At 41.0% G+C, this 27,547-nt stretch overlaps 2 protein-coding genes across 6 annotated transcripts in view; both read left to right on the forward strand.

Annotated features, from left to right (window-relative positions):
* Positions 1 to 2,409: 2,409 nt before the first annotated feature.
* On the forward strand, positions 2,410 to 17,898 carry ACADL (acyl-CoA dehydrogenase long chain). Its single transcript, XM_014882010.2, has 11 exons — positions 2,410 to 2,529; positions 3,924 to 4,085; positions 6,562 to 6,699; positions 7,141 to 7,305; positions 8,218 to 8,284; positions 9,547 to 9,711; positions 10,341 to 10,442; positions 11,717 to 11,830; positions 13,948 to 14,075; positions 16,028 to 16,114; positions 17,230 to 17,898. The coding sequence occupies exons 1-11, from the start codon at positions 2,456 to 2,458 to the stop codon at positions 17,321 to 17,323; spliced, it is 1,296 nt and encodes a 431-aa protein (XP_014737496.2). The 5' UTR covers positions 2,410 to 2,455; the 3' UTR covers positions 17,324 to 17,898.
* An 823-nt stretch (positions 17,899 to 18,721) lies between these two features.
* Positions 18,722 to 27,547, forward strand: part of KANSL1L (KAT8 regulatory NSL complex subunit 1 like) — a 60,721-nt gene continuing 51,895 nt past the window's right edge. Inside the window, exons 1-2 of one of the 5 annotated variants that reach the window (XM_088167684.1) lie at positions 18,722 to 21,258; positions 24,555 to 25,672. In XM_088167684.1, the coding sequence (XP_088023810.1) occupies positions 24,585 to 25,672 (1,088 nt within the window). In that variant the 5' untranslated portion in view covers positions 18,722 to 21,258; positions 24,555 to 24,584. The remainder of the gene's footprint in view (positions 21,259 to 24,554; positions 25,673 to 27,547) is intronic. The other 4 variants (XM_088167681.1, XR_015804751.1, XM_088167682.1 and 1 more) reach the window with 4 other exon arrangements.

Consider the following 27,547-nt stretch of genomic DNA (forward strand, 5'->3'; position numbering starts at 1 on the left):
CTCTGATATAATAATATGAGATCAGACTCCCAGATGAAAGAACAGGACAGGTTTTCAGGCTGCAACTGGATGCTTCTGTCTGTAAGTACAGACAGATCTGTGTATTGCCAGTGTGTCCCACTGAAAACACTGTCCCTAGTCGAGAGGCATTGCTGCTTCCAGACAGGCTCATCCATAGGAATAGCTATTCCCCTAGTGCCATCTCCTGGCTTAAGGTGTAGGAACGCAGCAGCCGAAAATATTTTTACATATGTTAAAAAGCTTTGCAACAGGTTTAGACTATGGATCAATATAAAAACCACCAACACCACAAGCATTCTTTCAACAGATTTTGTACTCCCAATAAAGTATTAGTTTAGAATTGTGAAGTTTTGAAAAATATCTTCTGGTCCAATCTGCATTGCACTTTGAGACTTGTCAGCATTTGTTTTATTTCTCAACAAACATCAAGGTCCAAAACTTCCTTTTTGTTGATGTGTCATCTTATGACTCCAGATGGTAATTCCTGAAAGCTCCACACCACCACACAGGAAGTGAGGGAAGTATGTAAAACCCCAGTTATGAGAACTGTGTATCATTTTAACCCCATATTTAATGATGTTTGGTAACATACTTTCTAGATATCAGATTAGTTATCAGATCTCTATGCATAGCTAATTATATTATCTTTATCCTTCTCCCCACTTCCAGTGGTTTGCTCTTCCTTAAAGAAATGCCTGCTCTGATATCGAGCCTCCTAAGATGTGATTTGAGTAAAATTTTGCTTTTTTTTTTTTTTCTTTTTTAGTTGTTAATCAGTACAGCTATGAGCATTGCAGTAATTAGAGGAAAGGTAATTCTGGCAGTGGGAGATTGTGACCATTGGCTAATCGACCACCTACTCAAAAGGAAGAACTGCACATGAGGAACAATTTGTATGAGAAATGAGAGATAAAACTAGCAAATAGGGGGTTGAGTACTGATCAATAAAGAGGTTATGTAATAAAATGTATGCCTTTGTCTGTTAAAGTCTGTAAGCAGTGCAAAGCTTTGATGAATGGGGAGCTAGCCTTTGATGGGTTACCACCTAGCTTCCTGCTTTATGCAAATACTTTACTAGAATAAAACAATAGAAATACCTTGCTTCAGTGTGTGAATTGGTGCTGTTCGATGGGCAACATTCAGAACACCTCCATCCTTTGGGAAGGATGATCACAGGGTATAATAATAATAATAATAATAAAATCGATAATCATAAACCACCTAATTTAGAGAACCAGCACGTAAAAAAATAAGAAAATAAAACCACCACAAAACTGTGATAATTGATAAAAGATTCATGTTAATCACAAAAGTATTGGGGTTTGTGTAAACCAGAATACTAAGGTGTGAAGTGAAGCATGGACACTACATAAAGGAACATATATTATTAAATCGTTCTGTTTTAAATCACCTTGTTATGAATATTATGTTTTCCAAATAAGTTGTATCTACTACCAGCTTGCAAAATCAGACTTCCCAATAGCCCTTCCTGCCTTTGTTTGATCAATGCTGCTTATCTCAAGGACCAGACTTCCAGAACTTCTCTGGTGGTTATCTGTGAGACTGCCATCGCCCAGAGGCTTTGTGAATTTGTGTAAGGATGTTTATTTGACCGCCACTGCTTACCTGGCAAAATTATGACATCAAAAAACCAAAAATTATCGATTACAACGAGAAACCACAGTACAAGTAGAGGCTGCAAACCAAGGTTCGGTGGGGTGTGGAGTGGTGTGATCCTCACGTTCCCCAGCGCACTGCTTGCTCTTTCTATATCAAATAAAGCAATCTAAATTTCGTTGAATATCGAGACTTTTGTTTCTCATTTGTAACAAAACCAAAACAACAAACAAAAAACCAAAACAAAACCACACACACACAAAAAAAGCAAGCAAAAAAAAAAAAAAGCAAAACCAAAACAACAAAAAAAGCCCACAAAAAACCCAAAAAACAAAACAACAACAACAAAAAAACCCAACCAAACAAACAAAACTCCCCACGTGCTAAATTCTTTTGGTGGGCAGGTTCTGTGAATCAAGACGCATCGACACCAGGAGGGCCGGGCCCACGAAGGCAAAATGGCGGCAAGGAGCAGCCCTCAGGGGAGGGGGCTCGGCTCCCGCCATGCCGCCCCGGGGAGGGTCAGCTCCTTTCCTGAGGGCTCTGAAGGAGAAGGACGGAGCCCTGGCCCGCAGGGTCGTCCCTCACGCCGGGTGCCACCACACAAGCTGCCTTCAGCGCGCCACCCCTTCGTCCGGCTGTCGCCTTTGCTCCCGTTTTCCTCCGTGACGTGACTGCAAAGCTACACCAAAAAAACATTAATTATACGGACGTTTCAGCGTGCTCCCGCCTCCAGCCCGGAAGACACTGACACCGTAGGTAGGCGGGCGCAGGGATAACTCGCGGGGCGCGCTCCTGTCCCGCCCTGTCCCGTAAGATGGCGACGCGGGCGCTCCGCTTGCGCGGCCTCCTGCGAGCCGCCGGCTGCCGGCCCTTCTCCGCCCAGCCCAGGTGAGCGGGGCCGGCCGCGGGGGGCAGCTCCGGGGCGGGAGGCAGCGATCCCTCAGGGTGGCTGAGCGCCGCTGAGCTCGGCTTCCGTAAGGAGCGGGGTGAATAGCTTAGCCTGAGCTGCTGGGGGCTGTGTGTGTGTGTGTGGAGGGTGGGGATGAGTGTGGTGTGTATATATACGTGTAGCGGGAGCGTTTCGGGCGCTGTATGTGCACGTATGTGTGTGTGTGTGTGGCCGTGCCCTCATCGCAGGAGGCGGCTGGGGCTGGGCGAGCCCCGGGAGCTTCCATCAGCGCATCCATCCCCGTGATCTGCCGACCTTTGCTCCACTTCCCGGCAGCAGCCAGTGCCGTGCTGGCAGCGGGTGACAGCCCGACCTTGCCCGGGCACCGCGTTCCCCCGCCCGGGCTGGGCGGCTGCGGCGAGCAGAAAGGCAGGAATGGGATGGCACCTGCTGCGGACCTTCGGGTTGTCTTTCCCGGGACTGTCGTTGGGAATAAGGGAGCGACATGTTGGATGAAACAAAAGGTTGGGCTTAGATAAAGCTCAACATCATCTTAAAGAGCTTTAAAAATAAGGTGGAGCTCTTGAGAGAGTCGCTGTGTGTCTGGCTTTGAGGGTACAAAATACTAATTTTTTCCAAATATTATTAGAAGTAGAGTCTGTGTTTCAGGGGGATTATCGCACTGGCAGAGCCTGAGTGACTACACGTGGTAATAAATAAAGACTTCTGTCTCTACAGCAGAGCAAATAAGCATAGGCTCAGCTGAGTTCTGTAGGAATACACACAGTTATGTGTGAAGGAACTGAGAGATTAACAAAATAGTTTGAGAAAAGTCAATGCCTTTTCCATGTACTCAGCTCTGTATTTAAAATTTCTGTTTCATGGCAATAAAATAAGAGCAAGTCCAAGAATCCAATGCCAAATATGAGAGGTGAATTTTCATTTCAGCCTTAAAGTAGTATGTCATCCTTGATGTTCCAAACCCCTACAAAAGTGTTGTAACCCCTTCTTTCTCATTTCATAATTATGCTTTCCTTGTGTGGTTTCTACTGCTGACATTTACCACTATTTCAGGGTTTTTTGTTGAAGCATTCTTTTATTTTTACGTACGTTTTCATTAGGATAATTTTATTCTTTTACCTATATATATTTTTTAAAATTTATTTTAAGTGTTAAGGACAAACCAGCCTTGCTTTACCTCCATTAATAGTCCAGTGGAGTGCCGTGTATGTTAGTTCTTTGTATTTATCATGGGTATTGTTTAAACCTAATGGTGTGCCAGAGTTGGGATGTGAGCTGTGTTTAGTAACACGGGAGTTTCCTCCCTTTTTAAAAGGGTTATGCAAATAGGGTGCCTGTGTCCTAACAGATGCATTAATTTGTCTTTTTATAGTCCTCTGCAAACAGAGCAGCAGGGCACAAAGCGCCCGGAACCATCTTCTGCTAAAACTTTGGTTGATATAGGCACTCGGAGGATCTTCTCATCAGACCATGATATCTTCAGGGAGAGTGCCAGGAAGTTCTTTCAGGAAGAAGTGCTGCCTTTTCATGCAGAGTAAGATAACCTCTTAAACATCTTGGTTTGCCAATACTCATTTTTCCCCAAAATGCTTTCTGTGGTGTTACTCTCCATACAACAGGATATAAATGTTATTAGTTTTCACGTGTAAGCTTTCTATTTAAAATTCACTAAATTAAAACAGACCTGTGAAAGAGTTGCATGAAGGAAAATCACACATAATCAAAACTGAATGCATCCTTAGAGCTCCTGTGTGGGCAATCTGGCATTCTCAGCTCAGGCCCATGAGCAGACAAATGCAGTTTACAGTTGCAGCAGCATTTTCCTTCCTCTAAGATTAACTGACACAGATGTTTTTGGGGTAGAGCTGGGGGACAGTTCAGCTCCCAGACTATTGGGAAATAATCACTAAAAAAGGCTTTGATCATGTGTTACTGTCTCTCTTGCAGTGGATTTTGCAGCTACATGCAAGTCCATGTAGCATGGTGAGGTGAATTATGTATTACCAAGAAAGTTCACAAAACATCTTTGTTTGAATTTCTTAATTTTTTGTTTCTTTGGAAATATGTGCATTTTCTGTGCAGAGTAGAAGTGTTGCAGTTCCACTGAACTGGAGCTGGAGGGTGGTTTTAGCCCTTATTTTAGTTGTATCCAATCACATTATAGTGGTAAAAAGGAAAGAAATTAACTCAGGGTATGGTTTTGAACCGAAAGTGTCAAGCTGTATTAGTATCTTAAGCAATTCCTGGTTTACTTGAAGTGAAAACAGCAAGGGATAGTGAAGGGCTTATTCTGAACTTGCTGTGCTAGATGAGAGGATCCTGCCACAGCTCAAGTGTGTATCCACAAATGGCTGAGGTGCCTCGATTGAGTGGCTGGAGCACCATGGCTCTGGAGCAGGAATGAGCAGCAGGAGGCTTACAGCAGGGCTGATGACTGTTTTGTTTTTCTAAATCCTCAAACCACAACCTTATAGTAGTGTGCTCTTCCACTATACAGTCCTATTCTGTCTATATTTTCCCTCATTTTATTTTGTAAGGACTTCCAGGCAAGGTTTGTGTACATGTATTGGCTCTGCTTGAGGTTGTTGAAGATCCTATTTGCCCTCTTGCTGACACAACAATTTCTTAGGGAGGCTGGATCAAAAACTTATGCTCTTGCATCACTTCAGTGGCCAATGAGTCACTCTGTTCTCACACCTTTCAAGCAAACAAGGAGGTTTCAGGCACAGTATATTAGTTGTCTGGGCTGAGGTGAAGAGTGTCAAATACAAATGTAGTATCAGTGAATGTAATTGTGGATTATTGTGAGGAGAAGCAGCTTTCATGCTGAGTGAAGTAAAGACAGGAATGTCCCTGACAGTGGTGATGAGGGGGAAAACAAAGATGGTAAAAAAAAAATTAAAGATTTCCAGTTTAGGAGCAAAAGCTCTGTGAATTAATTAATTACTGGAATGGTATTTAATTAGATTAAATACTGGAACAGTTTGCCCAGAGAAGCTATGGCTGCCCCATCACTGAGAGTGGTCAAGGCTAAGTTAGATGGGGCTTGGAGAAACCTGGGCTAGTGAAAAGTGTCCCTGCACATGGAGGGGGGTCAGAACTGGATGACCTTTAATGTCCCTTCCAATCCAAACCATTCTGTGATTCTGTTTTATATGTAGAATAAGATACTGGATTAACTGCAAGTAAATAGCTATGGTATAGCTCTGCTACACACAGATGTGTCAGAAGAATATCTCTGATATAATCTATTTACCATATAATTTTAAAATTGTGCCTTTTTAAGAAAAAGGCATTTTAAAAAAGAAAACTTGGACATCCAACGTTCTATTGAGTTGCAAACCCCATAAAGAGGCACTAATTTTCCAAGAACAAGTGATTTCTGTGGTGTTAAAGTTTGCAAACTGTCAGCAGATAAGCCTCAACTATTTATTTACACAAACTTGAAAGTACCTTAAAGCAGTAATTTACCAAGATACAGTACTGACTCTAAGAAGTGCACAGGGACAGATTTTTATACAAAACTGACTAATATGATATAATTTGGTTCTGATAAAGCATTTTTCATTGGCACTGAAGTCTTTGGCAAAAGATACTGATGTGTTCTACTCATTTTTATGTGGGTAAATGTGCATTTGTAAATGGAATGTTAGGAGGATAAAGACCTGCCTGTGATTATCCAGATGGTTGGGGCTAAATTGCCTAAATCCCAGTCTGGTGTAAGAGTCATAACAAGTCTTAATGAAATCTTGTTACACGTTGAAAGCAGGAGTTGAAACTTGTTTTACAGTTGGTGTCCCTGTAATGCCAGTGTCATCTGTGGACTTGAAGATTAAAAACTCTGTGATTAAGCCACTGCTTATTGTCTGTGACATATCCTTATCTGTGCACCTTCACACTGTCTGTTGGTGCTCCAGGGTGAAGCAGCAGCTGTGACAGATGAACAGCAGCATGTGGGGGGTTCGGTGGGGGGTTCTGTGCGTGACCCTGGCTTTGTGTCCATTTTGCAGATGGGAGAAGGATGGCCAAGTGAGCAGGGAGCTCTGGGAAAAAGCTGGACAGCAGGGTTTGCTGGGTGTTGCTATTGCTGAAAAACATGGAGGCATTGGAGCAGATATTCTCTCTTCTGCCATCGTCTGGGAGGAGCAGTGAGTACTACATGCTTCAGGAAGAATTTCAATGCTCATGCTGTTTGTGAATGTATTTTTTTTCCCCCATAAGTTATCCTCATTATGGACTACATTTGCTTTCAGAAAATGATGTTATCTTTCCTGTGGAAAGGGTAGTTTACACATATGTAAATCCTTCCTGTTTTAAGTGTTCTGGATCATTGTTTGAGTAACACTGGCTTTGTGACTGGGGGAAGCTTTCTTTTTTTTTTTTTTTTTTTTTTAGCCTGGTAAGTTATTACCCATTTGGCTGTGAAATTAAATTCTATACATAATGGTAAAAGTGCCAGAAGATTTCTGAAACTTCTCTGTAGTGGGATTTTCTTCATTATTGGGTCTGTGTTGTAACTGTGCAAGTTCAGTGTTCAAGTCTTTGGTAGTACTTTTTTCTGAACTTCCCCCCCTCCCATTTTTTTCCAGGATGTATGTTAACTGTACAGGCCCAGGGTTCAGCCTTCATTCAGATATAGTCATGCCCTACATTGCAAACTATGGCTCTGAAGAACAGATTAAACACTTTATCCCCCAAATGGTTACGGGCAAGTGCATTGGAGCTATTGCCATGACAGAACCTGGGGCTGGCAGGTAAGCCAAATACTAAAACAATGGTCTCAACATTATTTGCTGTTGATTTGTCAAGTTGAAAAGCATTCTGAGCCTCCTGGTTAGTTACTTTACAGATTAGACTATCCTACATTATAGGTAAGACTTGAAAAACCTGTTAAAGATTACTTTATTACAGCTTTGTCATTTCAAGACAGTAGCTCAGAATCTATTTCTATATTGTCCCACTCTGAGCAAATATGTTTTTTATTTGCTTTTGCAGTCTGAGTTTATAATTACCAACTTGCTTGTCATATGAACATACTTACAACTTGAAGCATAGTCAGCAGGAAATTACATACCTTGGTAAAGAAGACTTGACCTTACTATTAGCTTTTTCTGAACAGAACACATTGTTTTTCTTTCCTCTGAATCCTTTCAGAGAAATGTCTCTCCTTGCACATGTTTGGAGTAGACACTGCTGATCTGATCTGACCAGTTTCCAAAAGAGAGAGAGACACATGGAGTGCAAAACCTGTGGGTGTCATGTTCCTACAAATGGCAGATGTTGCTCATGGCTTTTCACAAAGCCTCCTGATCAGGATTGAGCCTGTGTAGAGAATGTGGTTTTATCTGGCATTTGCTATGGATGTGTTGTGTTGAGGTGGACGCTGACCTGTTGATGTCAGTGCTTGTATTACACCACCTGCCACAAGCAGAGATGGGGAAATGGGGCCTCATGCTCCTGTATGGTTGCATGGATTTATCATCCTTTTCCACAGTGTGCTTGTGGTTTCTGTTACACTCAGCTATTTCACAATGTCTCACTATTCTTTCACTGAGCCCATGTCTGGATGATATAAAATCTGCCTTATTTTGTACTGGATAGAATTCAAGATACAAATTGCAGCTCCTGGAATGGTTTTTTGAAAGACCTTTTGAATTTCTTTTTAGTGACTTGCAGGGAATACGGACATATGCAAAAAAAGATGGAAGTGACTGGATTCTTAATGGGAGTAAGGTAAGGGCACTGGCATACATACTGCTCATAGGCTTTAGGAACTGAATACATGTAGCTGAATGCAGCAGGATGTTCTCTGCTCTCAGCATCTCCTCCCAATCCTTTTGCTTTTGCTTTGGGATTTTTGTGTGGGTTATGTTTTATGGTGGGATTTTTGTTCCAGTTACTTTTTTCTAATAGGTCTTGAGATATGTCTGTTGCAGGCAATTTACAAACTGATTTATAGGAGGGCTTGTATATTCGTTTTTTTCCCCTAGCTTTCAAATAAGCCTATTAAAAATTATTATTTTTTATTATTAATTATTAATTATTTTCCCTTAAATTGTGAAGGAAAGGGAAAAATGTGCTCTGTAGTATAAGCAGTATGGTTCTTGGTATTGATGTTTAACAATAAAATATATACACTACTGCTGTGAAATCTTCCGTGGCCTGAGTAAAAACTTGTGTTGCCACAATGCAAGCTGTGGAATCTTTATTCAGGAGCTTGCTTGTCTTGTTAGAAAAAAACCCAAAACAGCTGCAATCAGATGCTCTCACTGTGCTGTCAAGCTGTGGCAAAGCAGTTTTTTCATTAAAAAAAAAAAAAAAGAAAAATAAGAAGGCAGAAATAGTGTTGAGGTGGGAGGGTTCAACAGACCATTTTTTGAAAGCTGTGAAACGTTTTAGTCTTCGTTTGTACTGCTGCTGCTTACATCGTACTGATAGAGACTTCTGGTCTTATCAGAATTTCAGTGGTGAGAATGTGTGCAAGCAGATATATATGTATAGGTGCTAAAAAGGTGCTCATGCCACTCAATTGAAGCCAAACAGGACAGAAAGCTTTCTTTTGCTGGACTTAAGATGGATCCATTTGACAGGCTCATCAGCTGCTCTGCAGGCTAATAGTAAGCAGTTCTGACAAAAAGCCATTGATAGTTTTGAGTGTTATGCCTTACTAATTTAATTTCTAGAGGAGAGAACCTCTGTGTTTATTTAATTATCTACATTTGATACCATATTCCTTCTTTATCATGGGACAGACAAAAGAAACAGATCTGTGCATTCTTTAACTTCACACTTCTGCCCCACACAATACTTCTCAAATTAATGTCTGCCTTGTTCCAGAGCACTTAATGTCAAAAGCTTGAAATTCTTCTGGACAATTGAACCTTGCCTTTCAGTTCACCTTTGAAAGTGTCAATGTCATTTTACTTTCTGCTGCTTGGTGATCTCTTCTAACCTCTATGCACCTTGCTTTTTACTGAGTTGCCTTTTTTTCCCAGGTGTTCATCACTAATGGTTGGATGAGCGACGTGGTGATCGTGGTTGCAGTTACAAACCGGGAGGCCCGATCCCCCGCTCATGGGATCAGCCTTTTCCTGGTGGAAAATGGAACAAAAGGTTTCATCAAAGGACGCAAACTGAACAAAATCGGCCTGAAAGCTCAAGTGAGTTCATACAACCTCTCATGCAATAGGCTTGGAGAAAGTCTAAACCCACTTAATGCCTGGAAACTGCTAAATAAATGTAAGATGGAACTGTGGTTCTATTCTAGTTGTTAGAATTCAGAGCACAAACATGCAATCATGTATCCTGATTTTGCCTATGGAAGTCTGAAGCGTGTGATGTGCGAGGAGAGGCTGAGGAAGCTGGATGCATTTACTCTGAAGAAGCCTGGAAGAACAGGACCTTACTGATGTGTTTATCTATAGAGATGGTGGGGCCTGATCCTTCTTTGAAGAGCAGAGTGAAAGGGAGAGTGGCAAAGGAGACAAAGTTACAGTAAGGAAAATTCTTAGCAGGTGTCAGGAAAAATCCACCAGGATACTTGCACAGAGGCTGAGAGGTCCTGGAGCCTTCATCTTTGGAGCTTTGGAAAGTTTAACTAGGCAAGGTCCTCAGCTGATTGTTTTTCTGGAGCTGCTCTGAGTAGGATGTAAGCTAGATGACTTCTGGAGGATCCTTCCAGGCTAAATCTGGGATTTCAAGTTAAAGTGCACAATGGCAAGAAAACAATAGGGAAAATCTAGTTTATTGAGAATGTCACTCTCAACTGTTGCATTCCAAATCCTCTTAGGACACAGCAGAGCTGTTTTTTGAAGATGTGCGGTTGCCAGCCAGTGCCTTGCTTGGAAAAGAGAACAAAGGCTTCTACTATCTGATGGCAGAGCTCCCTCAGGTAAAGGAATGTGAGTGTTTGCTGTCTGCAGGAAGAATACAGACACAGTTCTTGTCATTAGTCCTGAAGTTCATGTATTGTGGTGAGCCACCTGGGTTGCTGAAGTGGGTTACCTTTGTAAAACCCCAAAACATTTCTATGGGTTAAACTCACAGGAGAAATAGCGACCAGATATTCTCAAGAGGTCGAAATTACACATTTTACTGGCAAAATATAGAAAATCAAGGAAATTTGACAAAGGATGTAATGCAACATCCAATTAACATAAAACACCTTAGCATTAACTTAGTCTGTTTAACTTAGCAACCTTTAAACCTGCCCGATGTTACATTACCCAAAACGTTCCATGAAAAGAAAATTAGAAAAAGAAAGGGAGAAAGATAGATAGAAAAAAAATACAGAAAAACACACATATAACTACCAACACTCCTGAGTTCTGGTGATAATGAGGTAGAGACTCCAAGAGGACACTGCAGGGCTGTGATGCTCTAGGGTTGGGCTGGGGCTGGTGGTGTGCAGAGCAGGACCCAGCCTGACCCCCTACCCTCACACATGTATCCCAAAATGTCTTGAGACATCAATCTTTTCCAGTCTCTGACAGTCTTGTGTGCAATGTTTTGTTGATATTGCTGAATTTTTTAACTGAAGCACACAGTGCTAGGTGTAGAATTCTTTGGGCAATGCTGGAAGTTTTGATATCCCACCAGCTCAAAGACAGATGTCTTAATCAACAACCCAGCTATTAAAAACCTGAGAGTAGTGTATTAAAGGGAACATACCACAGATTTCTTGTGCATTTCCTTGTAGTATGGAAGCACTTTGCTTAGTAAATTAAGTATAGCTTGGACATTTCTGGTTCGTTTGGCATTCTCTTTCAAGAAACAAGCAGTGCTGTTCTAGCTTTTCTGCAAGTAAAAACATATTAAAGAACTCTGTTCATATAACAAAGTAAAGAAATTGTTTAGCTGCCAAAATACCTTGCTGGTTTATAACTCAGTTTATGAAATTTTTGGAATTATTTCAGAGGACAAGGAGGCATTTTTTCAAAATATGTCTGTGCTTTTGTCAAAATACTTAAAAGTGAGCTTTAGATAGCAAGGCATTTGTCCTACTCATTAATTTCAGTAATGCATTAAGTCTGTTTTGATATTTTATGTGACTTCTGCTCCCACTCCCTTAATGAACCACACTGAACATCTGTGTCCTAATTGTGCATCTGATGTGGAGAAATGTAGGATTAATTCAACTGGATTCTGTAATTTGTGTTTCAAAAGGAAAGACTGCTAATTGCTGATATGGCTCTTGCTGGCTGTGAATTCATGTTTGAAGAAACAAGGAATTATGTGAAGCAGAGAAAAGCTTTTGGGAAGACAATTGCACATTTGCAGGTGAGTAAGAACTGAGCTGCTTGTGTACAGATTCTAGTGTGTGTTTGAGTCCAGCTGAGTATGTGAAGTAATGACCAAATGAAAATCACTGGGCTGTTTTGAAAGGGTCACTTGGTCATTTTCAAAGCTTTCACTGTTGGGCTGTTGCTGTTTTTTGCCCCTGTGCCCATTGTTCATTTTTGAAATGCAAAAATAGTAATTTTAAAGAAGCACCAGAAAAGCCTTAATGTAGGCATATTATGACTTAGGGAGGTAACGTCCCAGCAGTGCTGCTTCTGAGAGGGAAATAGGTTGGCAGGAAGTATATCAATTCCCTTCTTGATCTTGGGCTTGCATTTTACTGCCAGAGGTTCCTAATCACAGGGTCCTGTCTAAAAATACAAATACACCTGCCTGTAGTTGTCTGTGCCTGAAATCCTGGGGGCTGCCTGTGCAGGTACTGTCTTCCTCTGGACACAGAGCATTGCAGAAAAATGATTTTGGAGAATGTTGGAGCAGGGGACTCCCAGCAGTGACCTTGTTGCCCGAGTGGTGCAGAGGTGCTTCATGAATGTTGTAATGAGATTCCTCAGCCAGCAGCAGCCTGAGTGCTTGTGTGACTGCATGAAAAGCTGTTGGGTCATGCTCTGTGGGCAGAGCTCACTCCTGATGGGGGTAGGTAATTGAGTTTTGAGATGTTTGTGCCTACACTCTTCAGCTGCAGCCATAAAATAGGTGTTGCTTTCCACAGGATTGCTTTACTACAGTTTTCCTGACAATAACATTAACTGTTAGGGCTGAAGGAGGCCAAGCTCCTGCATGTTTGGTTTATAGGATAGAACTGACTCATATGGGCTAAAGATGTTGGCTGCCTCTTTTTTTGATATACTTTTGAAACAATTAACAAAAAAATCCATTTCTACATCTTGACACTTTATTTGTCAAGCTCAAATCTTAGTTGTGAAGAGCATCAGAACTGAAGCTTTCAGAGGTTGGAATGCTAGATATCCTTCAGGGGATTATGATCTACATCTGTTTTTAAAGTTAACTTTCAGGAATCCATAATTCCACATGGAATTTAGTATGTGCACTATGCAACTGAAACACAAAATAACTATATTTTAACTTTTTTTTTTAATGTAGATGGGGGATGCTTCCTATTTGTAGTAGTTTACTGTGCAGAGATCTCCAAAATAATCTCCTTTTTTAGGCTAGGCCACCAGCAGGCCACTTTTAAATTTCATAAAGTATAGTATTTTTGCCAAAATAATGAATTTCTGCATATCTCTTCAATTTCCTTTTTTTGTTGCTGATGACTTGAGTGTGCATATTATAAATAATCCTTTCCAATTAGAGCTCTGCCTAGGGCTAATTCATTTAGCCATGCCACATTACAGCATTTGAAATGAATTCTTTCCTTGTAGTAGTACACTGGTCCAGTATATTTATTGTCAAGGGAAGCAAGATTTTTTTTTTTTTAATACATATTTCTAGAACTGAAATAAGAAAGAACTTTCATTAGTGGGTGATGTTTTTATCACCCTCCCTACCAGAATAACAAGAAGGTGGTCAAATGCCTGCCTGGTCTGGTTTTACATAACCTTCTGATGGATTTTACTTCTTCTATCTAGACCTCTTTTCCAGTGTGACAGAACTCGGTGCTGAAAAGCTTTCTGATGGTTTAAACTTTCTTTTAATTTTTTGCTTCAGTCTCTTTGCATGTGGCTTAAACTCTGAAGAATACATAGAAAAAACATTCAATAGATGGTGAAATGTTATTAATTGGGAAAGTTCATGGCTATACAGAGTAAAAGGATGTTCCCTCACAAGAGGGAGCAGAGTGTGACAGAGCACTCCAGGCCTCCTGCCACATGCTCTCTAGGAATTTGTTTTCCCTTTCTCTTGTGCTTTTTCTCTTAAATTTGTGTTTTGAGTTGACTTTGAGAAGTAAAGAGCAGTAACTTTGTCTAATAAGACAGGTGAATACAAAATTGTCTGGCAAGTATGGTGTGTCTTCTGATGTTTGAAACAGCGATTTCTAACAGCAATTCTTTTGGAAACTGCTGCATTTTCTACTTAAAGTATTAAACTGCACTCTATTTCTTTCCTCTACCCTCTCTATCCACTTCCAAAACAAGACAGTACAGCACAAGTTGGCCGAAATAAAAACGCAGATTTGCGTGGCCCGAGCTTTTATGGACAACTGTTTGCAGCTGCACGCAGACAAACGGCTGGACTCCGCCACAGCCTCCATGGCTAAGTACTGGTACGTGCCTGCTGCCACCTGCAAGTGTCACTTGCAGGATGATGTGGTCGACAAAAATCCAAGTTACTTTGAAAACCAGGGGTGGTTTACCTGATCGATTTCAAAATAAAGGCATACTTTTCAAATAGGCTTCCATTAACAACAAGATCATGCCTCTGCTTTAGCTTTAAGTAAAAGTGAGTGCTCTGTTGGTATTTAGACAAAAATTTGCATTTTATTGTTAGCAATTTGTTGTTGGGTGTTTTTTGGTTTTCTTTGTTGTTTTTTTTAATGGGGTATATGGTTTGCTTTGTTTTTGTTTTTTTTTAAAGCAAAAATTTGGAGCCAAATTTAAATAGATTTGAAGCTCTATGATACTGTTTAGTTAATGTTACTTAACAATAGCTGTTTGGCCTAGCCAGTTTTCAAAGCTATCTGGTTTTGGGAAGAAATAGTTGGCTACAGCTGTAGCTGTAACTGTGACTGAACAGTGTCCTTTATTGTCCAGAACTTCTTCTCCCTCACCCCATACTTGGTGGTGGTATATGTTAGCTTAGTTTTACCAGAGAAAAACAACTGGAAACACCTAAGGCAGTGGTACATGAATTTATAGAGTTTTAGCTTGTTGCAAAGATGGGAGAAAAAAAACCACACGAGACATGAACAAAGAAATGTGTGGAAGAATCACAGGCTTACAGGTTTTACACTTTTCAAAATAAGTGTGGAGGAAATGAGCAGAAATATTTACAATGGAAGGAAGAGTTTTGAGTGGTATTCTTGGCAGTGATTGCCTAGAAGTACCAGGTACAGAAGCAGAGGCATTCAGTTTTGAGGAGGAGGAAACAACTAATGCCAGCTGAGATATGCAGACTCATTTCCTCAACAAATTTCCCTAAACAAGGCTTTTGAAACTCCCTCACTTTCACAGCTGTTTACCATCATGATTTGTTGTGGATTTTCTCTTTCCCCAGTGGAGTCCCTGTGACCCTTCCACTTAAATATTCTAGAAAATGCTTGTATATAGAATTGCTTTATTCTCTAATGTATTAGGAGAGTCTCCCTAGTCTTGAATTTTCCTTCAAACTTTTTGTATAGTCAATGACTTGAGTTAGAGCTTTAAAGGATTTTAAAACCAGGTTTGTGCATCTCTTTTTTTTTCATACCTGGAGAAGTCTGTAGGTTTGTTTTGGTTTGGTTTTTCTTGTGGTGACAGGTTGTGGTACATACCTAAGATAATTTGAGAATATATTTCGGAAAGACAGTTGCAGTAACTCACTGCTGCAGAATTACAGTTGGTACAATAAACTGTAAGGATTTAAATGAATGAAGGGATGGTTTGGGGAAAATGATTCCATTTTTCCAGGAGAAAGCAATTGGCTTGTCATTTTAATTTCTTCTGTTGCCACTGAAAGCTGTATGCTTAGAAAGTGGTTTTTTACATCTCTTCTAACTACAGTTTGAGCTTCCAGTCCAATTTAGGTTTTTTTGCTATTAAATCCATATTTTGCAGTCAACAAATGCTGTTGGAAAATTACAGTGTGTCTTAGAATTGAAGTCTATTGCAGAAAAGGCTATTGGAAAAGTTTATTGCAGAAAATAAATTATGCCCAGGTGATGGCTCTGCTCAAAGAGTATCCTGGTGTGCTGCTAGTGGTAGTGGTGGGGGGAAGCCTGGTTTATTCTTAATTTCTGACAAAGCTGAGGGATTTGACAAGAAAAGAGACTCTATCAACTTGCTTCACAAAAGAATTCTCTTGGCCTGTGAGAAAGGTAAAGAAGCCTGTCTGTTTTGAAACCTTTCCTTTTCTGAAAGCTGTACCATAAAGGGAACAAACCTTTAATGCATTCAATAGAACAGTATTTATTTCTTACTCATCATGTTATGTTTTTGTCCTGTTAACGTATATTTATCTTTTGTAATGTTTTGCAACATCATGTCCTTCTAAAAGCAGATTTTCCTTTTGATCCTTTAGGTGTTCTGATCTCCAAAACAGCGTAGCCACTCAGTGTGTACAAATGCATGGAGGATGGGGGTACATGTGGGAGTATCCAATTGCAAAGTAAGTATAACATTTCAGATTGTATGATGAAAGATCACCAGCAAAGTTAAATGAGGCACTTCCTTTGCATCTGTGTGTTTGGTATTTAGTGTTTAGCAGTGATTCACCATTGCTTTTCCCATCAGGTTTCATTGAAAGGGAATCTACTGTACAGAGGTCTGCAGGAATTGTTTTGATTCTCCAAATAACTCATAAGCTGTCCAGCAATTATTGTCTGGTTTTTTTTCCACAAAAGATAAGTTGGTTTTTTAGAAGAAAAAAACAGAAGCAAAACTATAAAAGTAGAAATGAGGGGAGCTAGTTTGTTTTATCTGAAATTAATTGCATATAGGTAAAGAAAACATGTTGATCAGATACCAATGAGTATCAAATTGTCAAATCAAGAGCATAACTGGCTTCATTCAGCTTTTTTTTTGCCTTTTAAAATAAAAAAGTTATGAGATTTATATGTAGAAAAAGGAATTTGCCATTCCCATTTTTTTTCTGACTTTATAAATTTAGAGACATTTATGGAGCTTTTGTATATATCCTTGTGTATTATCTGTGAAGTTACAGGCCATGTGACACACTAAGTAGGGATTTTGGTGCTGTTTTTTATTTAAAAAATCAAAGAGATGGTAATTTGACAGTAGAAATAGCAAAAACAGAACTGCTGTGCAGTTGTCATAAGTAAGCTAATTTTTTTAACCAAGTAGATTTAGATGTTTTTTAAAATTTTAAATAGATTGAGTATGAAGTGTTGCTTTAAAATAACTTGTTCTTCCATGTTTTCACTGAGTGTAATTTGTGAGTGATCTGCACCATCTTATTAAAGGAAGGCCAGCAGGCTGGGTTTATAGGGCTTTATTTTTTTGTTTAATTAGAGGTAATAGTGGAGACTTTACACTATAAACAATCAAGGAAGATATACTGACCCAGTTCCTGATTGGTGCACAGCACCCTGGAAAGTTGTAATATTCTAGTTAAAGCCTGTTAGAAAACAAGAATTACTTTGTCAATGAGAAGAGTATACATTGAAAAGAGGGATCTAAAGATAAAGTGCTTTTTTTTTTTTTTTATTGTATGTTCATTCTGAGGTGATGTTTGTAATATTTCCTTTTTTTTTCCTCCCTCAGAGCTTTTGTGGATGCCCGTGTTCAGCCAATCTATGGTGGTACCAACGAAATAATGAAAGAACTTATTGCTAGAGACATCGTCAGTGACAAGTAGGGCAGATGCTCACTACTTTGCAGAGTCGTGCAGAATCCTTTTCTATATTAGTATATGGCATAAAAAATCAGACATCAGAATGTAAGTAAAATAAATGCGCTGTATCATCTTCTAAATTTAAAGGAAGTGACACTTAGAGCACATGTTAGTAATAACAGTGTGCTCACATGCAGGATATTTAATATTTAATGAATATGTTATCTTTGTACAACACGGAGTACTCTGGGTGCTGAGAGTTGCAGTAGTGAAAGGCAATTTTATCTCTGGAGCGTTGAGCAGCTTGGTCTTGGGACTTGCACCCATTGTATTGAATCCAAACCTCACTTTTCAGAATCAAATCTCGAGAGAAGCCATATTCTTAACAAATGGACAAAATTAAATATTGATGTAACTTTGAATTTGTACTTCCCCTTGAGAAGCAGAACTTGACACTCTTGCTGTTGTTGCCATACACCTGCTCCCTGTGCAGCAGCCACCTGCTGTGCAGCTTACCTCTGTGTTTACACCTAACCCGGAATGCCTTATTTTAATTACTTTGGTCAAATATAATAATAAAGCATTTCTATGCAATCTCACGCTTGCCTGCGGTTACTTCAAAGCCCGCAGAAAGGGAAACGGGGCTTCTTCCTTTGTGCCCGCGTTCACCCCAGGGCGCTGAGGGGGAGTTCGGAGGGAGGGAATGCGATGCAGGTGCACTCGAAGGCTTTTTATTTGCGATGGTACCTTGGAACGTGTGTGTTCAGGAGGGTTTTTGAGCTCTTTACCCATGCTGGGCTTTAAGAGCTGAACCTGGCCGGAGCGAGTCCCCTCCCCTCCCACACGGCCCGGGCGCGCGGGGTGGGGGGGGAAGGGGAGGGCGGTGTCCTCGCGTCAGGCGGGGCCCCGCCAATGGCGGGCGGCCACGCCCCCAGCCCGAGCCACGCCCCCCGGCGCCCCGGATTGGCCGCGCTCCTCCCCTGAGGAGCGGGGGAGGCCCCGCCCCGCCGCGCTGCGCTTTAGCTGGGCGCGGACTCTTCAAGAGCGGCAGTGTGAGCCGTGGCGGGCGCCGTGTTGTGCGAGGTCGCGGCGGCCGCGGCGGCGGCGGCGCCGCTGCGGAGAAGCCGCCGGACGCGGAGGCAAGCGCGGGGCGCGACGCGGCGGGGGCGCCGTGAGGCGCAGGGGGCACGGAGGGGCCGGGCGGCGGTTGGTTCCCGCGGCGGGAGTGGCGGGTGCGCATGCGCGGGGTGGGGGCGGGGCGGGGGTAACGGTCCGTGCGCGCGGCGGGGCGGGGCCGCTGGCTGTGAGGCGGGGGCGGGGCCCGCGCGCGGGCAGGGGCGGGGCCGCTCCGCGCCCGCCCCGCGTGTCGCACCCGGGATTTAAAGAGCGGATCGGAGCTTCCCTCTGGTAATCGCCCTCTACCTACGGCCGAGTATTCATCCCTTGGCCTCGGAGTGACCCTGGGCGAGGCTTCCCACGCTGCGGGCCGCTTACAGGGCCGGACGCTTCCGATGAAGTAGTTGGCAAAGCTCTGGGGAGCAACTCAGGTCCAGGTCCCTCGAGCTGCCTTGAGATTTCCTCTGTGCTCCTGAGCTAGTTTCCATCCACTTCTTGCAAGCTTCCTGCAAAATTCCTGTAAAATGAAGTATCTCTCCCCACCAAAATGTAGCAGTGAATGAGGTATTCCGTACTTACCCTTCTTTAATGGGAAGCAAATTAAAAACTTGAATTTTCAATTTCCAATTTGCGATGCGAGCCAGTTAAAAAAAAATCTAAATTATTAAAATACGCCTTTTGTCAAAGGGTAAATACATCCTTTTTGTGCTTATTTCAGTACTAGAAATGACACTGGATAAAGCCTGATGGATATACCAGCTCAGAAAGCAGTCTGTGTGTGCCTTAGGACTCTCCTGATACATTGATCCATGGTTTGAAATCCTGGGGAATGTTCTGAGGAGCTTAAATTCCAGTCATCTTAATTAGTGTCATAAGAACTGAGTGAGTCTCATTTAAGACCATGTTTTCTAGCCCTCTCTTCAAAGGCTGAAATTCAGAAGTATCACTGAAATGTTGATATGAAATGAAAAGTATCAGAAACTATTGCAGGTATTTATGTTAGAGACATAGTCACAACCTACTTACAGAGGCACCTGTTGTACTGCAAAAAGCATTTAACATATATTAAAAATTACTTCAGATGGTGCTTTGCAGATATGCTGTTATAGTCTGAACAAGAATTAGTTGATGATGATAATAATAGTAAACTTGGAAATTATATTGATTCTCTGTTCAGAAGCAGATCTGAACAAGGAGGAAAACAAGCCTGTTCAGAGATTTTAATGAGTCATGGATTTTATCATAAATTAATACTAATGAGTCCCACTTGAAGTGCCTCCTTTTTGATGTTTTTTTATGATTGAAACTTTGGGTGGTCTGTCTTAAATGGAGATCTCTTAGTGTTCAAAGAGAGATCCTTTTTGGGGAGGGATGTTGTGCTGTTTTTTGGTGAGGTTTGGGTTTTTTTCCATAGTAGGAGGAAATGATGTTTATATTTTCTGGGTTGTAAAAACACTGGAGTTGCAGTTTTTTCTGGAAAGTTGTTCCTGCACAGTGAGCACTGCTGAACGTGGAGGCTCCCCACATAATCCTGTTTGGGTTTATGGGTTTTTTTCCAATCTATTAATAGAACAAAACACTAGAATGCTTAAATACACATCATGAGTAACTACTCGGCTTTTGAAGTGAAAACAAAAGCTGCCAACTGAAATTATTTTTTTTTTCACTCTTAAAGGCTGGTCCCAGGTGTTTTAAATATGGACTTCTTCCCTTTTTCTTTCATACTCCTAACCAGGACATGCCCAGTGGGACCAATATCTTTTTTATGGTCGTTGCTGCAGACTATTCCATGAGAAAATGCAGACTATGCTATTGAGCTGCTCTTTCTATTCTTAGAAATCGCTATGATCCTGTAGGTTTTCCAAAAATTGGGAGTGGTATTTAAAGCTGAGGGATGCCTCCCAGCAGGCAAGGCTTGAAGAAGCTGCCCAGGGACAGGTCCTGTCCATTGCACTGGGCTGAGGCAGCACTGCAGCAGTGCCTGTCTGCCAGGACACTTTATTTTTGTCCAGTGATTATCAGGAAGGCTGCCCAGGAGGAGCTGGGGATTACAGGACAAACAGCACAAAGCTATAGGAAACCATGTTTTGACAGTTATGTTGCAGTTTGCTTTTGTAGCTGCCCTCTCTTGTGTAGGTTGACTCTAAGAGGCTTTAAAACAGGTTGAAATACAGTATTTTTGAGCATTCTTGCTGAGATTAATTTCGGGTGTTTCACCAGAGGCTGTCTGCTCTCAGGGACTTTGCTTTGCTTTTGAAATGCCATCTAGGCAAGGAATAAACAGTAGAAGTTGGCTTATGTGAAACTGTTAATCTGTGAATAAAGTGGAAACAGCCGTATTAATTTGAAATGTTGTTTGTAGGCTTCTGAGTTTCAAAACAAAAAGAAATAATAAACGTAAAAATCTCCTCCTGGTCTCAAGAAATCTCTTATTAAGAAGAAAATTTCAGGTGTTTATGATGAGGAAAGATGACTCAATTTACAAGGAGAGAAGGCTGCTACAGAGGAGCCTTAAAAAGCCTCATGCAAGTGGAGTTTTATTGTCATTGGAAACGAAAAGATCACAAACAAAAAAATCCACTAAAAGACAAAGCAATCCTCCCCCCAAGCAAAAAAATCCCCCAGAACACTGTCTGCAGTGTTGTGTAACCAAAGTGATAGTGTTATGCAAGGGGGAGAAGAGTCAAAAAGTGAAAGGACCGTAAACAAAAGCTGGGAAGGGAGGGAATGCCACCCTGTGTGCTGGGTTGTAGCTGGGTTCTGCTGTGTTTTTTTTTTAATAGGGTGCTGCCAATCACCAACATGAAGACGCTAGTTTCAGGATTCAGGCAAATTCTGTTGAGGTAAGCCTGGTAGGAAAAGGGTGTAATGAAGAAGTGTCAAGGGAGGAGGAAGAAATGAGGAGAAGCAGAGCAGCAGGAGTCGCTGGGGATTAGGAACCTGTGGCTGCAGTGGTGGCAGGGAGTAGGGTGCAGGTCGGGCTGTGGTAAACTGCAATTGCCAGCTCTGTCCTCCTGGGTAATTAAGGCATTAGGGGAGGATAAACACAAAGTCACTTTAAACGTCAGTTGCTTTACTGTGTGTGTCTGGTACTTGTTTCTTCCCTTCCCCAGTACTTACTTAATGTCAGGTTTTCTTTTTACAGTACTTTTTAGTCTTTCAAGTGGAGTGTTTATTCAGTAGATGAAAAGCAAACTGTTTGCCACTTTAACAGAATTTCAGCTCTTCTGGTTTTGAAACCTCAAGTAATACACAATGAAAAAAAAAAATCTGTGAAATGATTTTCCTATGACAAAAAAGAATGAAAATACTCTTCCAGTATACCATTTACCATATATATACATATACCAAGTACTTGTCTTCCCTCCTTATTTGCTTTTAATTTTTCCCCCTTTGAAGATAGCAGATTTTCTTTGGAAACTCACTTCCAATACGGGTTGAATGAAATAATTTTCGCAGCTTTCTGCCAAAATTAAATAAAATGTGTAAAAATGTAAATTATGTAATTTTTGTCAAGCCAAGTACTTGTACTAATGTTTGTTTATAATTTTTTTTGCAGCTGATGCTTTGTTTTGCTCCTGTACCTATGACATTTTTGTGTGTTTGTTTGCTTGTGTGTGAACTTCTTGGAGAAATGCCAAGGGCTGGGCACTGTGTCAGTACCAGCTTTTTAAAGTTCTTTTCTATGTCACTGTAGTGAGGTGAGCACACCTGAGTGCCTCACATTGTATGACAATTTCCAAGTTGCTGCGTAAGGGGTTAATTGAGTGATTTCCCTTTTCAAAAGCATTTTACTTATTTTTTAGCTACATTGTAGTTTAAGCATACTTGGTCAGGCACTCTAAATTAGTTAGTGATTTGTCAATGCTCTTGAGTTCAGTGTCTGTGCTCCATATGAGGGTACTTTGATTTCTTAACCTCTTTCCCCTAGAAGAGTTAAAAGAAGTCCTCCAGATGAAAAAAAAAATGGATAATGGAATTCATTGTAATTTTGGAAATTTGAGACTGTACCAGAAGGGTATGTGGTATTTGAGGGAATGTGATGGAGTTAAAACACATCACTATAAAGTTTTGTGCTGCCATTTCTTTGAATAACCTCCATATTCATACAGGTATGTGATCCACATATCCAAACTACTTTTTTGCTTGAACAGCTCCACTGTGTGTAGATGTTTCCTGGGTTTCAGGAGTAGCAACCTGTGCCTGTTAAGCCACTCAGACTAAGGGAGGTGGATGGTAAAGTTGGAATATTTATAAATACATTGCTAGGTGCATGTAGATACCAGGCTGATGGTGCTCTTCTTGGAGAGCTTCTTGGAATTCTCAGGGATATGTCAAACACAGGGACTCCTGAGCTCACATTAACCCCACAGAGGAACTGTTCAGTTCTCTGCCCTTATATTTTAGCCATGCTCATTTGCTCTGACTTGCTGTGGTTATTTGCCATTATGTTAGGGTCAGAGAGGCACTGGTGTCTGAATTCATACTCCTTTGGATTTACAAATTCACAGGCTGCTAGCTTTCACAAGAGGAAAGACATGAGTCAGCCAGGTGCTGAGAGCATTGCTGAGTCACCAGAGCCTTTAGGATTCAACAGTGCATCTCCCTGTCTGATCCTAGAATGGGCTCTTCCTGAACTCCTATCCCCTGGGGGGACTTCGTGCTGAGCTCTCCTTTAGGCTGAAGTTACTGGCTTATTTATAAAGGTTAAAATCCTGGGGATTTTAATGGCATCGTTTACTATTAGCAGTAGGACCACCAAACCTGGTCCCAGTGATGCTAGGAGGGTGATGTACAGAGATGAAAACCTTTTGGATGAAGTACACACAAAGCAATGGAAGGTGAATAAAGTGTACAGAGAGTGGTAAGGCAGTACTGGAGCATGTGGCTCTCTGTGTTTTGCTTTATGTTTTGAGGGTTAAAGACAAAGTATCCAAACTGGTATTTCTCAGCTCCCTCGGTTTCCACATCTCACTTTAATGTTTGCACCTTCAGTGTAAAAAACCTGTAGTTATAAACAAGCTAAGGCTTCAGACAGATTATTTACTAAAATCCATATGTGGCAGTCTCAAAATCATTGACCCCTTCTGAGATCTGTGCATTGGAAATTGCTGAGCTAGGCAGTTGCTGTGGAGATCAAGGAAACCGGAGACATGAAAAGGAGGGCAGTGGACGTGCTGCTCAACTAGTGCACTTCACCAGAAGTTACTGTGGCATTACTGTGCTGCACTCACTTTTACTGCTGCTCTCTTAAGCTTTCTGGTTTTGTTTCTGGCTTCTTAATGAAGAGCTGATAGGAACTTATCTTTCAGACTTCTGCAGGTTCAATTAAATCATTCATTGGGTTTATTTAACCATCTCCTAAACAAAGTTGTAAGTACTGTGCAAGTGATTCCTGTGTGGAAAAGATACAGTATGACTTGGCAGCATAGCTGCTGACAAGAAGGGGTGGAGATTGACATTAGTCTTTTGATCCCAAAGTCTGGGAACCTTTTGTTAATTGGCAAGCCACAAGCAAAAGGATTTGTCAAGGAGAATGTCTTTTCTCAATTTGTTATGAAAAATAATCTGTATGTATTATGCAGACAGTGCCTTGTGAATAAAGAGTGGTATACAAAGGCACAGGAAATAATTCTTTTTGGTAGGAGACTTCAGAACTTAGAGTTTTCTGTTTTGAAAGCATTATTCTTGTTGATTGGTTTCTAATGTGTATTTATAAGAATATATAATAGTTAATCAAATGCTTGCTTTATATAGATTTACAGAAAATATGTTTTTTGCAATAATGCCAGTCACAGTCATGTTTTTCAGTTTGGGCAAGGTTAGATGACAGACCTGAACTTTTTGGGTCTTATTTCTCAGGCTGGTAGAATTTAAAATAAAATGAGGTATGAACAGTCATTCCCCTGAGACATAAAGGCTTCCATTGCACATGGAACATCCTCTGAGTGAAATAAAGGAAAAACAGAAGGAGTGTTCTTGTTTGACTTGGGAGGCTACATAGTTTGTGTTCTTTAGATAATATCCTTTTCTACGGAATTTTTGAATGATGTTGAAAGAATGAAATATCTAACTGAGTTGTTGTATTTGTACTGTGTCATGAAAATGAGGAAATTTACATGGCCCATGTTATTTTCAGGTTTGCTGTAAACTGCCTACCGTAGCTATAATGACACCAGCCCTCAGAGAGGCAACAACAAAAGGTCATGGTATCCACTTGTCACCTTCTTTGTCCTCTAGAGCTATGGAGTCTGATACAACTTTGTGCATGGAAAATTCCAGAGCAGTGGAAGAGAAGATAAAAGAGGACTCCATCGCACAGATTACGTGCTCAGTCCTGGGGTTCCCCACTGCTGAGCCCAGCCTCAGGAATGATATCTTCAGTGTGCAGCATTTTGGTTCCCCACCATCCTCCAAGTGCTATCAGTCTGTCTTGTTAATGAGTACAAATTCTGCGTTTAGCAACAAAACTGGTAAGCAAACGAGAGCAGGAGAGCCTGGCTGCTCCAAGATGAGAAAGTCATTACATAATGGTGCTGACACATCATTTGGTCATATTGGTCATTCAGAACCTGAGCAACAGGTCAAAGGGGCAGCGTTTTTAGAGGCCACATCTCCGAACTTGGCGGGAATGCAGAGACTTACAGGTTCAAGCGTAACTGAATCCAGTAATGCAGAAGAAATGCAACTTTTAAATGGTAAATGGTACAAGAAGAATGGGGTTTTGGGTAGGGCTTTGGAAGTCTGCACTGAAACAATAAAAGGGGATTTATTACACCAAATTCTTCACGGGCCTTCAGAAGGGATTTTGAGCTGCACCCAGGAGGAGGTGTACGCTCGCTTACTCCAGTGTGTCACTAAGCAACAAATGGAAATCAGTCGAGCCAAAAGAACTCAGAAGCGTTTACAAATGCTCCTGGCAAAGCATGTTATCAAACACTGTGATCAGCAGCTGAAATGCTTTGTGAAACATCAGCTTCAGAGAATGAAGGTTTTCCATGAGCCAGCTAGATTTTTGAGCAATAGCTCCCTCAGATGCACTGAAGGTTGGCCAGAAAACAACACAACTACTTCGGAGAGTAGTTTGAGTGTGGATGTACAGAACGGAGTTAGCGTTGCACCGGGTGAAATCCGTGGCTTTGCACTTTCTGCTGGAGGGCTGCTGTCTCGTGTGGAGAAGGACCTGGACTCTGATGCAACATGTAGCAGCTCAGATGAAGATGGTGAGGAACAGACTGTAAGAACAACTGTGGAAGCGTAAGTGTTAAATTCCTGGTTAGACTCATGTGCTGCTTACTTAGAAATCAGGATGGAAGGGTCTAGACTTGCAGATTCCATCTTGTGTGAGTAACCTCGCTCAACAGTCTTACTGAAATCAGCAAGACTGACAGTGTGAGCTAGGTTTGGCAAAAAGTAAGAACTTCTCATTAATGCATTTAAGGAGCTTTCCTAGACTGCAGAGAACTAGAGTTTGTACTGCACTCTTACCACTTTGCATTACATCCATACTGCTAATACTAGAATGGTGCTGTAATCAAATAGTGATGGCTGTAAATACTTGGGACCAGAATGAAAATTATTTTAATTTTACTCTGGAGTTATTAAGAATTAGTCAGTATTAGGATCTTGAAATCCACTATGTTGTGATAAAGAGTAAAAATTTAAAATGGTCATCTAATGCAGGTATCAAGCCACCCAGTATTTGGTGGTTGTTATATTTTAAAAGTTTGGTTCTTTAACTTTTAATCTTAAAAATATTTATTTACTTACTGAAGTCACTCTACAACTATGAATGTAGCTAGCAATGGTGTTTTTATTATGGCTGGTATCTTTTTCAGGAAGAACCAGAGGGAAATTCATATCATTAACTAGTAGGGCCTTAAGTTGGCAGAAATCCTGTCAATACAAATTACTATGGCTTTGAAAATCAGTGGTGAGTAAGAGGAGGTAGTAAAATTGCTCTCTGATGATGGTACAACCTTTTTTTCTTTCTTTTTTTTTTTTTTTTTACCTTTACCTTGCTACACTCTTAACACAATATCTTCAGTCAAGAAACTTTAGAAAGCAGTGAAAAGACAGCTGCTTTTCTCTTCCCAAAGCATGTCTTAAGGTTTGTTGGGATATAATAGTCAGGGCTGTGATACATGGAAGAGGGCTGCACACAAATGCAGCAGCTTGGCAGGAGCTTCATGACACCCACATTTCTCATGGGCTCTTAGAGATATTTAGGACAGGGCTTGTATTTACCAGTCTTTCCTTATACCCTCTGCTGTTAGAGAGTGTCTAAAAAAAAGAAATTAAAAAATACTTAAGAACACTTACTTTGCATTCTGCTTCCTGAAAAGCATAATGCTCAGAAGAAATCAAGTAAGCTCTGAAATTGGAAGAGCTTTGCCCTGTTACATGTTTATAGCTTCAGTCCAGCAAGGCTGTATCAAATCTCTGCTGTGTTCTGCTAAGCTCTGTAGGTCTGAAAAACAGAGGAGAAAAGGTTTTCCTTTTCTTTTATGTATTGTCAGAATGGTAAATACTATGTTGTAGTCCAGCAAAGGCATAATGACTTGTCAACTAAGTTAGGAACACCTTAAATATATTTGAGTTTGCAAAATAATTACTCTTTTGATATATTTTAATAAAAAACAACATTAGGCTCTCCCCAGCATAGGAGAATCCACATTCTTCTCCTAACTGATGTACTTGAACTGAGTAGCTCTGGCTCTAGGATTCTTATCTTGGGATTACATGAACTGAAAAAGAAAACTCTTGAGAAATTCTTGATTCTTGAAGGGTGGTGGATAGTGTAAAACTTGGACCAAAGTTCCGTGGTTGTCTTTTTTCTTCCTGCCAGGGACACTTGAATTTCTAACTCTCCTTTGCCAGTCTTTTACCTTTATTCCTTCTTGTGGCTTTTGGTCGTTATCTTTGCACTTAAGGCTTACTCAGTTTACTTTGTTGCACCGATGAAAAAATCCACAGAGGATTATGAAGTTCAAAGCCATCACCTTTGGCTCAGGAAATCCCCAAGCTGGGAGTGCTGGCAGCTGAGGGAACGTTCAGGAGAAGAGCTGCTCCCTCCGTGCCTGCACTCTTGTTAACGTTGTTCTCTCTGCTTTTGCTAAGAGGCAGGAGGAC

Source organism: Sturnus vulgaris, chromosome 7 (assembly GCF_052056855.1).
Source record: "Sturnus vulgaris isolate bStuVul1 chromosome 7, bStuVul1.hap1, whole genome shotgun sequence".
Classification (NCBI taxonomy): Eukaryota; Metazoa; Chordata; class Aves; order Passeriformes; family Sturnidae; genus Sturnus; species Sturnus vulgaris.

Coding starts and splice junctions, on each gene's coding strand:
- ACADL (XM_014882010.2), top strand. CDS start 2,456: ATGGCGACGCGGGCGCTCCGCTTGCGCGGCCTCCTGCGAGCCGCCGGC. Junction 7,306..8,217: donor ACAGAACCTGGGGCTGGCAG/GTAAGCCAAATA, acceptor ATTTCTTTTTAG/TGACTTGCAGGGAATACGGA. Junction 9,712..10,340: donor AAATCGGCCTGAAAGCTCAA/GTGAGTTCATAC, acceptor AAATCCTCTTAG/GACACAGCAGAGCTGTTTTT.